The sequence below is a fragment of the Mchenga conophoros genome, linkage group LG17, assembly GCF_057382185.1.
Source record: "Mchenga conophoros isolate Kocher_MC1m ecotype Shallow Benthic linkage group LG17, M_conophoros_male_GT1.1, whole genome shotgun sequence".
In the NCBI taxonomy this organism is placed as follows: domain Eukaryota; kingdom Metazoa; phylum Chordata; class Actinopteri; order Cichliformes; family Cichlidae; genus Mchenga; species Mchenga conophoros.
The window spans coordinates 25,229,560-25,244,354 of NC_140542.1; the positions used below are offsets into that span (position 1 = coordinate 25,229,560).

The 14,795-nt window shown below is 41.8% G+C and overlaps 1 protein-coding gene across 1 annotated transcript; it reads left to right on the forward strand.

Moving 5' to 3' along the window:
• Window positions 1-11,335: 11,335 nt before the first annotated feature.
• On the forward strand, window positions 11,336-13,054 carry myf6 (myogenic factor 6). The gene is given in 4 exon segments (XM_085251294.1): window positions 11,336-11,866; window positions 12,495-12,582; window positions 12,687-12,760; window positions 12,762-13,054. Coding segments are annotated over 4 exon segments (696 nt in total). The 5' UTR covers window positions 11,336-11,359; the 3' UTR covers window positions 12,789-13,054.
• Window positions 13,055-14,795: the final 1,741 nt, after the last annotated feature.

Consider the following 14,795-nt stretch of genomic DNA (forward strand, 5'->3'; position numbering starts at 1 on the left):
AAAAACACCCTCTATTTGGATTCTTTATGCAAGAAAATCCAGTTTTTAGAAATGCCTCTCATGGTGCCACTCTCTCATGCAAGGCAATAGTCATAAAGTACATGAATAAGAGCTGAAGGCGAGACAGGCTAAGGCCAGTGGGGTCAGCGCCTCACCTCACTGGCCAGACAAGGGGTTTCATATCATTTGCTGCTGGGTCAAGGCCAGTGCCCCCTCTAACTCTTCATCAGTGGCTCTATCTGGCAGACAGAAGGGGATACAGCCCCAAACACGCACCGGCCAAATGGCAAAAGGCTAATCCATCACTCCCCCGAATGAGGACAGAATCAATCAGGAGGGGCCTTCGGATCACTCCAAACTAAATTGCCATTGGATGTCAGGTGATAAGTCGCACAGGGTCATTCTTAGTGTTTACTACAATGGAGACCTGTTGAAACAGTGATGGAACAACCAAGCAAACAGCTGGCAAAAGCCGCCCACCCTTTGCTAGTGTTTCTTCCTCGTTTCTCCATGCTAAACGCTCTGTATTATTCTTTGCATCCATTTGCAGGAACAACCCTTTAAGCCAGTCCATCAATACCAGTCCATTTGCAAGGGGCTATTGATATTGCCTGACCAGTGTGCAACACTCTCAGTGTGCCTCATAATGTAATGCTCTGAGGTCATAGAGAGTTGGCAAGTTAGCCAGCTTTTTCCCCTCGCTAATTGATGCACTTCAGCCGCTGAGCCTTTGAACTGAATCCCTGCACCGTCCACCAGAGAGAGGGCAGATGCCATCAGTGTCCCCTCCCCTTTTGCCTTTGAAACCCAAGACGCTACTCTAACCCACAGCTCAGGGCACGAGTGAGAGGACCCGTCTGTTAGCTTAGCTGACGAGACCGTTATTCTCTGCTTTGTTTGACCACCGTTGAATCTATAGGCTGCACACTGGAGAGAGCCAGGCCAAAAAGATTAGGGAGATGCTATCATGAGGGCAGCAGGGCCCGTGATACCGTCTGCTGCTGACTGTCTCAGAGTTCCTGTTGGCTCACGGAGAGGAGCCATTGTTTGTTCAAGACTTTAGCCTCGTATGGCACTCTTCCAGACTGTGCAGAAAAGCTCTTAGGAATTTCCAGCCTACGCACTGTGCATTAGAGCACAATGACCTCGAGCTTCCTTACCCCATATTATCAAAATAACAGTAACAGTTTAGCAGATCAATTACACCAACATTTGGTGTAAATATAATATATGTTGCAAATGTGTGAATATATGACGTCCTGTGTGACTGGCATGTAAAGAAAGTGTAAATGAACTTTTTAGCTGGAGTTGAAATGTTTAAGCAGCCTTAAAGTCTTGATTGTAAAGTCTTTCTCTTTAAGAACTCTCTTCAAAATATTAGTATTTGTGTGGAGTAGTTTGATATTTTAAATTATTTCTGTCAGGTAATGAAAATTTAATAAGTATATAAGCAGAAAGAATGAAGTGAGAGTGAGTTTGTACCCGGTCTTTTTTCAGTTAGGCCATTTAATGGTTGCCTCATATATATCTGTGTGTACGGTAGTTTTTTGGGACAGCTGTTTCCAACCATACTGTTCTCATTTGTCCTTTTATCAAAGTCACAGGCAAGGCTCATTTATCCCAAAAAAGGTGGGTTTTGGGACATGTGTGGCGATCCATGAAGGGGTTATTTGAGCCCAGACCACAAGCTGGGCAAGTGTTTTTTATTGCTTAAAAAAGTCAGAAAAATGACAACAAAATATATAACAAAATGCAAAACATAATGACAACCATGGGTTCCTAGCTGGCAAACCTATCGTGGCAACTTTGCAACCTGGTGTGGACAATTTGTAGCTTTGTACTCTCACCAGGGGGGAATTTCAAAAATGTGGTCTGCAGGTTACTCTGGATTGTGTTTGTGTTGCTCCTGGTTTTTTCCATGGTGCTTTTTGATATTTGATGGGGGGGTTTTTTGTTCTTTTTTCCCATCATGACAAACACTTTTCAACCAACCTGCTTCTACCTCCACAGCCTGACCCTCATCCTGCTCGGGCTGCAAACAATGCCGTGGTTGCATAACTATAATCCTTCAATCCAAAGTGGTACCATTATCTCTTGGAGGCCAATCTCTTTCTGTGGTACATGGTGTACCAAAACACCAAAGCTATAATGCCATACTGGTGCATAATGGGGAGACACGAGTGGTACTGGTTAAGAAGGGATTATATTATGGCCCACGATGAAAAAGTATTATCCCAGCAAAAGAAATTCTGATTAATTCGAATCCATCCAGTTTATTATTTTTTTATTTGCAGGTACGCTGGCCTAGTTTACTTATAGCATGCTTCGTTATGGCTGTATTTACTGCTAAATAAAACAGTTCATGCTTACCTGCTAGCTACTTCATTTACCTGCTAGCCAGCTCGGGTTAGCTATCAAAGCCTTTGCTATCCAAAGTCCACAAAGACACATCTCTTCAAAATAAGCAGTGGTGATCTCAAGTATTACAGGACCGGTGGACTCAAAAGCAGACCATTTTAAACCAAAACAAGTTTTAAGTGCTTTTATTTTAACAGGAGTTAAAGGCAGGGAGACAGGCTACTTCAACCCAGCTAATAGGTTTTCTGCGCATGGATGCAAGAAGAGAGAACTGTGAAAGAAGAGAGGACTGGTGAGTAATTGTGTTTTCCTTGTCATTTCACACCTGCATTTAACTAGAAGCAGAAACAAGACAACAATGTAATAGACGCAAGCAAAAATCACTCACAATTTGAGAGCCTGATTACCACCACAAAGGTGACAAGCTGGTCCTTTAATCCGAGAAGGTGATGAGACAATATGTAAACAGATGTGCTGACCGAAACTGGGTCAGGGATGCCCCTATACACCTATGAGAAAGAAAACAAAATGACTGTCACAGACTGTGACAATAAATTCATTTTTAGTGTCGTCTTAAACCATAACTTTATTGAGACATGAGCTCTCTTTTCCACTCGTCTACTGGCCTCTTTTTGCAGGCTGACCCTGAAGGTCGAGAAGCTGTGATCCCAGGTGAAGCTTTGTCATCAGGCCCATGACCACAGTACTTAACCTCTGATTGGCTAATTCATATCCCAGGTGTGGAGCTGGGTTATATGCGCTGTGTCCGTCACGGTGCTCAGCGTTTCCTCTCAAGCACCCCAATGAGTTCTGTCTGAGTCAGGAGGTGCTGTTAAGCCGAGGGGGTGCGGGGAGGTGGCGTGCGAGGAAGGGTGGAAAGCTCGGAGAGAAGAGGTCCTAAAGTTCATGTTCATTATCAGTTGTGTTTGTGACCCTCATGTCAGCACTGGTCCTAACTGGATCCGACTTCTAACACCCGCTAGAAGGAGAAAAATCACGGACATGACCTGTGTGTTCAAGACCCTACGTGAACTGTAACAGAACACGATAGGCACGAACGTTAGAGTTTTAGACAGTGCGCGTAGAGAAGCCCTAAAGAAACACGGGGAGGGAAAAGTAAGATAAATACACTGTTACACAACTTTAGCATTCATTAACCTAATCAAGCAAAAACGAGTCACTGGATAATGTGATATGCAAAGAGGAATGCATGTGTTTTTAAGAGAGTTACATATGAGAGGGAGAAATATTTCTGTAACAAAATATTACTTTCAATCTGTTATTATTTTATTCCAAAGATAATCTGTTAATGTGCAGGTTCTGTCTTTACAAAAACAGACAAATGAGATCAGCAGCACCTTGGTGTATTTCATTTTCTCTCTTTCACCTCTCCTCCATTGCTTGATCAATTATTCACAAAGGAAAAAATGTCTCTGAAGTGCCACTGGAGGAGCTACTGTCTGTCCCCTTTGGGATTACATCTGACTTTAATATGCTTAATATCTGAGGTGCTGTCAAAGTGTGGAAGTTCCTTATTAAAAATTTCTTCTTCTTGAACTTCTTGTGATTTTAAGCAGTTTTTTGATGTTTGACTCTATCAGACTGATACAGTGTTAAACTTATTGTAAAAGAAAGTAGTAGAAAGCTTTCTGATAAATATATTTATAGAATAATTTCACATTTGGGGAAATATGTGGATTTTTTCCCATCTCAGCACAAGCAGCCCCACTTAGGATAAAGGAAACCTCTAACCTCATTCTGTCCAGACCTAAAAGATTTAAAAGAAGAAAAAAAAAGAAAGAGGAAAAACCTGCCAGCAGTTCTGAAATTTACTGACACATCTGATCTTGCCTGATAGAACCACATCTTTAGACCTATGATAAAAGCCATGAAATCTTTTGCTGTGCCTCAGATAGTGCAGCAGGTTGTCTGCCAATCTCAAGGTCAGTTTTCTGATCCCCAGCAAGATACTAAACCCTGGATGTCCCTGATGCATCCACTGGAGTGTGTGTGTGTGTGTGTGTGTGTGTGTGTGTGTGTGTGTGTGTGTGTGTGTGTGTGTGTGTGTGCTACTGGGTTCAAATCCACCAACCTTTTGCCTCAGCAGGGATACGTTTTAGAACAATCACAACCCTAAATTTGATAAACAGAAGAAAATGGATACAAGTCAAAGAATGTAGCCATTGGGACTCGGTTAAGGCGACATGTTGAAGTTCAAACTGAGCATCAGAGTGAATATTGTTGCTGAGCATGTGCACGCATCTTCTGATGACTGCTTCCACATATCATCCCGTGAAACAAGTGATGCTGTCGTGTCAACAGTGTTTGTAGCATCTTGTTGAATCTGTATTACAAGGAATTAAAGACTGGAGGCAAAATGAGCTCCAACCCAGTCCTAGCAACGTGTCACTGAAGCGTCCAGTGAGTGTATAACAAAGCTCTCAGGGAGCTTGTAGATAAGTGTATCCCACTCTAACAGTGATTAAAACAGCTGATGTCAAGAGATGTACCTGAACCTTACAAACACTACAAGTGATTAACATTTTTCTGTGCTGGCTCCCAGATTAACCCTGACAACATCTGCTCTACCTTTTGAATTCTTTAAACAAACAATATATATATATGAAGTGTTTATTGGTCATCTTTAAATGTGCTGATGATCAGACTGTGTTACCTATTGACAGAACTTAGTGAGCTAAGGTTTAGTGGTAGAAGTCTGCCTTCAGGGCATTCTGGAAGAAAGGTTTCTTTAAATCGTTTTCAGTTTTCAGACACGGTTTGGTTAGATTTAGGCAGCAGACCTGCTTGGTCGATTTGGTGGTTTGCATTATAAATATGCCTGTTGAACAATTAAACACATGAGATAACTCTGCCTTTAAGGCTTTCTGCCAGACACGCTCTCTAAGACTTTGTTAACCTGACTAAACTGCTACTGAAATCTGAAAATAACAAAAGGAACTTTCTGCCAGAAAGCCCTGCAGGCAAACTTCTCCCATGTGCCACTGATTCACTCTTTCTGCTGTGATGAGCTAACAGTCTTTGGCCTGTAGCTTTGTATTAAGTGGACAGACATGAGTGGTTTTAATTTTAATTGAGCTAAAGAAGAAAGTATATGGATTCCCCAAGAACATCAAAGTGTACCTTCAAACAGGAATGTCTCACTGCTGAACTGCTGTACAATGACCTTTTTATTTACCACTGAAAGACAATCTCAAGAAGCAATATGTCATACAGACATTTTAAACACACCCATTGTGTCTTTACACACAGATTTTGCCTGTTACGTGTTCAGACCGCAGAGCTGACGCCTCTGAGCCTCTTTGGATTCCAGGCAGATTTACGCTTCGTGCAACCCATCCTGACTGCATCGTCTTCCCTTAGAGGCCTGATCTTCTAGTGTAAGTTTCTGCCCCCCCTCCCCCCCACCCCATCCCATGATTCTCCCTGACAGCTGAAGCGTCAACCCCTCAACACTGATGGGAATTTACGGTCAGGTTCAGGATGCGCAGTAGGCCAACCCCTGGGGGGAGAATACACGATCAGGGCACAGCAGGGACGCGACTCCGTTCACCTGGAGGATGAGTACTTTTCATTGCGGTGCAATAATCGAGGCAAATTAAAGTCTGAAATGAGTCTAATTTTAATTTATATTCTGTTCATGAGACAATTTATTTATAATCGTCATTCATTTATCACTATTCATCATTTTTCTTTTTCATCACGACTTTGTGTTTGCGTGAAAATGACAAAGCAGCAGTGACAGAGACACAAAAATTTACCGTGGCTGACAAAACATATCCAGACACCAAATACCTACCTCGCACACACACACACACACACACACACACACACACACACACACACACACACACACACACTTTCTATTCTATATCGTATGTGTCACCTCTGCTGTTTGAAAAACTAATAATGAAAGCTATATTGTTTCTGACAAGTGACTTCGCCTTTAAAGTAAAGGCACAAAAGAAATCTCATGCATTTGCAATATAGCATGTAGAGCAACACACACAGCTGCATAATTTAAGCATTTTACTGGATTATGTTTAGCTTTTCTAACGAGGCTTTATGGATACGAGCTGTTTTCTCCCTGTGACTACAAAAAAACATATTCTCAAAATTCCAGTGATTAACGTCAAAATTTTATTTATGCCATCAAATGTCATGCTCATACAAATATTTGGCATGCGGCTTTGTGAAAGCATGTTTGAATGTGTGTTGGTATGTTATAGATATTTCTTTAATGTATCCTGTCATCTAAAGTGTGAAACACTTAGATTGAATTCAAATTATCTGGCAGTAATGTAAAAAACAAATGTGTGAAGGTTAAACCTGAGTGACTCAAAGACAGAACACAAGAAGGTGCAACAACAGTTAACGTTCAGATTAGGGATGGGTATCGAAAACCGGTTCTTGTTGAGAACCGGTTCCCACTGTTTCAATTCCTTGGATTTCCTTATCGATCCCAGTCGCCCCGAATGACGTCACCACGTTGCGGAGCGTCATTTACCCGGCAGGAAACACGGCGCAGCGGCTCAAATGCTCAAAAGTTTGGTCATACTTTACGAGAACGGATGACAACAGGGCAACTTGCAATACTTGCAAAGTAGATATTTCATTTAAGGGAGGAAACACTACGAATATGCAAAAGCATTTGTTCACAAAACACGCGATGACCTTAAATGAATGTCGTGTTTTTAATTCCGCTCCGGACTCATGAATCTCAACCCAGCAGCAGCGGTAACGTTTGCACGTCCTCTCCCGTTAATGCGGCAGGTAAATAATCAACTAACAGTGCATATGATGTTAGCTGCCTTATTACAAAACCTGCCATTACTGTGCATTTAGGTGACCGTGATGAGACAGACAGAGTCTGGCTCAGATGCTGGCAGTTCTTGCTGCAGTCTACCGGTAGCGTCTCCTTTCAGGCCAGGATAGACGAATGTCACCGAGCAGTGACTGAGTTTGTGGTCAAAGGCTTGCACCCATTTGCCACAGCAGATGCCCCCGATTTCACTTTGGTAAGTGAATGTGTTTAATTGTAGGCAGGGACATTTCTGGATATTCTTGTGTAATTGCTACAGAATAATTTATGTTATACTTTGTTATTGCTACAGAAGAATATTTATTTTATTATTTTACATTTACTTTTTTTTTCCTGGGGACCCTGTGGCACCCCATTGAAGAGCCGTAGGCTGTGGATCTCTTAAGATCTCACTGTTGGGTTTGTAAGGCCATGTTACTCCTAAATTTCTATCTTGTTCAAAGAGAAGATAAAAAACAAAGTTCTAAGCTAATCGACTTTAGTGTTCTCCTTTTTTAAAAATAAGAATCGATAAGAGAATCGATAAAGAATCGAATCGTTAAACAGAATCGAAAATGGAATCGGAATCGTTAAAATCTTATCAATACCCATCCCTAGTTCAGATATTGGTCATGTAAGGTTTGGGTTACATTTAGGTCAGTATCTTTGGGCAACGCAAGACAGGGGAGTTCCCAAGTCTTCTTAAGGTGCTGAGCAAGTGGCTCAGTAAGAGTGGGTCAGGCAGATTCACAGGTCTGGAAAAGTCAGATAGTAAGTATGAGGAGCATGTGGAACAGAAAAGCAGGTAAGTAAGGGAAAGGTATTAGCAGCCGGTGAGTAGAAGAACAATCATATAAGTAGAATAAGTAGGAGGGCTGGGCTCATGTGGAGGCAAAAAGGTGTCCCTGCCTGACTCCTCCTTAAGCCACGCCCACTCTTAGAGGACACACAACCGCCTACAGCTCAGGCATAACAGTATGACCACCCGCCTAATATTGTGTTTGTCTGCCCTTAGCTGACAACAATGCCCTGAACCATTGAGCCATTAACTCTAGTAGACACCTAAAGGTGTGCTGTGGTATCTGGCACCAACATGTTAGCAACAGATCCTTTAAGTCCTGTTAGTTACACGGTGGGCTGCTGTGGATTGGGATTGTTTGCCCAGCACAGATGTTCAAGTGAACTGAGATCTGGAGAATTTGGAAGCCAGGTTAACAGCTCAGACTCATTGTTGTGCTCCTCAAACATGCCTGAGCCATTTCTGCTATGTGCAGGTGCATTATCCTGCTGGTAGAGGCCACACCGATCAGGGAATACGGTTTTCAGGGTGTACATGGTCTACAACAATGCTTGGGTAGGTGGAATGTGTCAAAGTAACATCCACATGGATGGCAGGACCCAAGGTTTCTAATCAGAACATTGCTCAAAGCATCACCCTTCCTCTGCTGGCTTGCCTTCTTACCATAGTGCATCCTAGTGCCAGGTGTTTCCCAGGTAAGTAACGGAGATGCACCCTGCCATCCATGTGAAGTTAAAGCAAACGTGCTCCATTGAGTCAGGCCACCTTTTTTCATTGCTCCATGGTCCATTTCTGATGCTCATGTGTTCGTTGTTTCAGCAGTGGACAGGGCTCAGCATGGGCACCCAGATAGATCTATGGGTTTGCAGCATTTTTTCATACATGTCTATGGAAAGAGACAACCAGAGGTATTGCCCCCTGCTGGCCATTAGAAGAAAATGCAGATTTAAAACATTTCCTCCAGATACAAAGGATTGCTATAGAACCTATGGTTACTCTGCTGTTTATCACAGAAATCATATCAGTTCAAAGCCAATATTATTGATTTTTTTCAGTTTGCATATATTTATTGGTTTGTAAACTATACAAATGAACACTGCAGTGCAGTATAGCTCTCAAATTGACTTTAATAGTGTCTTTATTGGGGTTTAATTATATGTGTTGTTGGGCCAATTATTTAAGGATTTAGAGATACTGTGGAGTTCTGAGAGCTACTCATATACTGAAGCGAGAACTTAGAAACTGACAATTACAATTTTTGGAATAACTGAGCCAATATGTTCAAGTATATGTGTAGAAGGTGACTTAGAGATGTTGTGTTGACTTGTGGCAGTATTTCAGACATCCTGTCAAATGATGAAAGGCACTGGTGACTCTTTAAAAACAACATGACAGAAGCTGGGAGCTGAAGGGAAGGGACTTCCACATGCAGGGTCATATAAAACCCCCACATGTGAGCTGGCTGTGCAGCATGCTTTAGTACACACCACCAAGGTCCCAGTGCCTCTTCTGCTCTTAAATTTGATTCATTCATTCATTCATTCAAAAAAAACAAAACACCCCTGCTCTTTATGTGTCTCTCTGCTCCGCAAAGAAGCCGACAGTTATCTGGATGCATGTCGAAAGATGTGTTTGTTTTTGTGTCTCAAAGGCTGCCGCAGCCTAATGAGATCATCTTATTTCATTTCAAAAGACAAGGTCATGCAGTCACTCAAAAATAGGAATCCCTCACATTCCTGCCTGTGAAGTTTCCAATCACAGCCCTTTGAGTTTGGAGGAAAAATGCCAACAGGCAATATATCACCTCTTCACAGGCTTTTATCTCTTTTATGAATCTGAAATGACTGAGCCACGTTTCTATTTATATCATCGAGTTGAGACATTTCTCAAAGCTCTTTTGACTGTGCGCATTCCCATCTATTTATGTTGAGACCGCATACAACTTACAGTTGTCCATACTGTCTAAAATGAGCACAACAAACTAGAGTTAAAACAGCAGCGATATGGTTTATTTGAAATAATCTATTATGATATCTATTGTTGTTTTCTGATTTGCTGATCAAATCTGGCTTTTGTCATGGATCCTTAAAGTAAACAGAATAACATGTCATAAATAAGAACCACAACTGGGTTTCCAGATTGCAAAATATTCAATTTGGTCAAATTATACACAACCCATCATGCAACCTGATTTTCTCTTTTTTGGGTTTAGAAGTTTATTAGCTTCCTTCCTTCATGTGGTGTTTCCAAAAAAAAAAAGAGCTCCAGGGCATCTGAAATAGCCTTAAATTTGTTTATTAACTGCCGCCACAGTAAGAACAGTTGTAGGTTCAAACTTGCCTGAGGCCTTTTGTTTTTTCCAGAAGTTTGCATATTCTACTTTTGTCTACACAGGTTCCTCTCACAGACCAAAACTGTTGCCATGCCATTTTAAGTTGTAACTCAATTGTCTTTACGTGTGGATTCGAGTGTGTGTGGATGTCTGTGTCTCTTTGATGGGCTGTATGGTTGGCAGTGTTCAATGCCTCTTGCTCAGTGAAGGCTTCTTAATCAACTTAAAGCCCTTTCTTTTTTGTGATGTCGTCAAATTCATAGAACAAAATTTAACTAGCGACTTCATTGGCAGTTTAAGAGTGAGAATAATTCTTCATGTCAGCTGGTATTGACCATTACGAAGGCTTATCAGTTAAAGAGACTGAGAATTGAATGAATTTCGTTTGAAGATGCCCCATGGTTGACGCCTGACGCCTCCAGCACTTTGTGACCCTCTCAGTGGTTAAGAAGGGTGGAAAATGAAGATTATGGAAACTCTCCACACTCTCTTTCTTTAGGTTTAAGAATCAGATTTTTACAGCAATGATTCCTAACCTTGATTGCCATGTAATCCTATTTGGAAAGGATCATTTTCAATCATTCATTCGTACAATTAAAACTATGCTGCAGACATAGCAGTTAAAGACACTTTTTACAACCCAACCTGGCAACACAGAGCTTTTGTCCAGTTACTTAAAAACACACTAATGAGTTATTAATAACTATTAATGAAGTGTTTTGCTACAAATTAGAGCCCCCTGTGATGTACGGATAAAAGCGAGAAACAGTAATCTCTCTATCCTGTAACATTTACTTTTTCATTGTGAAATATCATAACGCACATGCACCTGTTATGAAACCTGAGGGGACATTTCTGTCTGTACAAAGTCAGTATGTTGTGAAGACCGATTGAAAGAAAAAAAAAAAAAAAAAAAGATGGTTGTTGCAGTGTGGCAGCCAAAGTGTTGGATAGAGTTTCACATTCTATATATAATCTGTTGACTTGTGTCCTTGCTGCTCTATTTAAATGCCAGAGACCAGTGTGAATACAGAGTGAGGAGCGCAGCAATATGATGGACCTTTTCGAGACCAACAGTTATCTTTTTAATGATTTGCGCTATCTGGAGGAAGCAGATCATGGACCACTACAGCACTTGGATATGGCAGGGGTTTCCCCTCTGTACAATGGCAATGACAGCCCACTGTCCCAAGCGGGTCACGATAATGTCCCGTCCGGTGGGGAGAGCAGTGGAGAGGAGCACGTCCCCGCGCCTCCGGGTCTCCGAGCGCACTGCGAGGGTCAGTGCCTCATGTGGGCCTGTAAGATCTGCAAGAGAAAGACGGCTCCCACGGATAGACGTAAGGCTGCGACCCTCAGGGAGAGGAGGAGGCTTAAGAAGATCAACGAAGCCTTCGACGCACTGAAGAGGAAGACCGTAGCCAATCCCAACCAGAGGCTACCCAAAGTGGAGATTTTACGCAGTGCCATCAGCTACATAGAGAGGCTGCAGGAGCTGCTGCAGACGCTGGACGAGCAGGAGAAAACCGGATCTCCATGTGACGCAAAAGAAAACAATGTGAGCGAGTATACCAACCTGAAGAGGAAACTCCTCATACTATTCACATGAATGTGTAAATCTGTGCATCTGTGGATTTCAGATTATTCCCCACCCGATCAAGAATATCCCAGTTTGGACTTTTAATGTGTTTGTGGTGCTCATTAATGACATTATAACGTGAATGCTTATTACTCTGTGCCACACTGATTTTTTTAATCTAGCAGTGTGGTTTTCACTAATAATATAATTACAAATTTCTCACGTCGTGGTCTTTGAATACTTTTAATTACTTTCTTATTGAATGTTGAATGCTTCTCAGTAATAGCAGCCTGTTTCTGCAATAATTTAAAAGTTTTTTCTTCATATTACAGGCAATAATATTTAATCAATTCGCTCTTATTTATGTAGCCCCAAATCACAACAGTCACCTAAAGGTGCTTTATATTGTAAGGTAAAGACCCTACAATAATACAGAGAATCAAACAAACTCCTATGGAAATGCACTTGGTGACTGTGGGAAGGAAAAACTCCCTTTCATGAGGAAGGAACCTGGCTCATCTGCCGTGACTGGTTCGTGGTGAGGGAAAGAAAACAGGATAAATGAGGCTATGTGGAAAAGAATATGGATAATGTGTGTTTTTTACAGGTGGCCGGTGAGTACCACTGGAAGAAATCCTCTGAGGCTTGGCCAACCTCTGCTGACCATTCCACTTCAGCAATGAACCGCACAGAAGGTACACACCTTGCACACTACCTTTGCTTGAAGTCAGGTGTAAATTCATTAAAAAAAGAGAAAAAGAGAAAACATCATGTGGTATCATAAGTCCTTTCATTTTAGGAGCCAGTGAGTCTTCCGCGTCCTCCAGCCTCCTGCGGCTGTCCTCCATCGTGGACAGCATCACCAACGACAGCAGTCAGTGAGGACGTCTCAGAAAACTGAAACATTAGCAAACTATCTGACATTTTCAATATGATCTATTCTGATCATCTGTGAACTATTTTTGCTATACTAAACCATTCTGACTTCTGTTTGTAAGTACTTCATTTGTACAGGAAGCGCAAAAGATTTGTACATATTTTATATTGACATGAAGTTTAGATGTATTTATTTTGTGTCCAAAGGCTAACCTTGGCTTTAAGGAAGCTGAAATTCTCTTTATTTAATGTACACAGCTGACCAACAAAATAAATGACTGAGTTCTACTATTGCAGTTGTGCAAACCTTGGTATATTTATTTGCAAGGGCATGCCAGATTGGTGTTTGCAATCCATTGTATTTTGGATGGAACATCTGATCCTTATTAGTTACTCAGGACTGATACTCTATTAAACCCTCCTTTACCTTCAGAACTGCCTTAATCCTTCATGACATAGATGCAGTTGGTACTAAGCAGCCCAAAGCATGCCAAGAAAATAACCCCCAGACCATTACACCACCACCATCACTCTGAACCTTGGATACAGCTCAGGAGAAATCAAGACTCATCAGACCAGGCAACTTTTTCCACTCTTCTCTTATCCATTTTTAGCGATTGCTGGCAAATTGTTGCCTCAGTTTCCTGTTTTTATTTCCTCCTGCTGTGATCTGTCCAAGGTGTACCCTGTCTCTTGCCCTAAGACAGCTGGGATAGGCTCCAGCGGAAGTGAATGGATGAATTTCAGTGGGCCTCCCCTGTCTTGTTCTCGGGCTCTTTTGCCACCTCATTTAAAAATGCCCCTGCTGGTTGCATTAAAAAAACCACAACAATTTAAAAAAAAAAGCTATTTGCTCAAGATCTGCCAGTTCCGTTAACATTCAACATTCTACTAGAGGTCCATATAAACCATTTAAACTGCCCTGAAACATTTTGCTGCTCTCTCTGTTCCAACTGGCATCCAGCAGGCCTGAGCCCACAACAGTAACTCGAGTCTCCTCCAAACACAGCGTGCCTCTGCTCTCCTCTCCTATCATATGTTGGGGACGTGGAAACTTGGGTTGCAGGCATAAGTGCAAAGCCCAGCAGGATAATGAAGTTATCTGAGCCATTAATTCATCATCGCTAGCTTCGTCATCTGGTGGCAAAGCGTTCACACACGAGCTATTTAAACGTGTGACATGATGCTAACGACATGGAAATCCACCGAGTCTTGTATTGACATGATAAAGGGGTGTTTGTTGATGATGTTGGGGGGGGGGGGGGGGGGGGGGGTGCACTGCGCTCCTTCAGATCTTAGCAGATGACACAGAGCCATGGTTGACCTTTGAGACTCTGCCTCATCTCTCAGGCCTGCAGCCGCACACACAGATATGAACACACAAAGTGTCTCTCGTGCACACATGCCAAGTTCATAAGGAGTTAAAGACCTCAATGAAATATTAAGCCAAGGGAGAACAATGCATATCTCAAAGCTTTGATTTAGCAGTGGTGCAAAGACAAACAATTTTACTCAAGTAGTGTGCTTGGAATCAAATTTGAGGTGTTCCTCCTCTAACTTGAACACACTTTTTGCTATGTATATTGACTCCTTTTCAGTATCTTCAATAATTCATTAAAAACAACCAGGAAGAAAGTTCAGAGGTTTGGAGGCCTTCGTCTGTTTGGTGTTCTATGTATTTTAAGTAGTCTGAAGTGTGTTGAGTGACTGGTTCAGGATGCCAATACGCTCTACAAAGCTAATTAGAGGGACCTTTCTTCCCACAGCTGTGAGGCTTTTTTCATTCTATATTTTATGCCAGTGTTTCCTCTCATTAAGGCACATCATGTACACATGTCCTTTTATTTATTAACTAGTCTAGAACAGGTAATTGAATTGAGTTTGTTTTTAATATAGTGGCTCGACAATTTCCAACAAAAGAAAACCTGCAGCGCTCTTACAAGATCTGTTGGTTTGTGCGTTAGTCTTTCTAGCTTTGGGGCAGTGTGTGTTTCCCTATCTACACAACACCTCTACCACATTTAATTTAAAG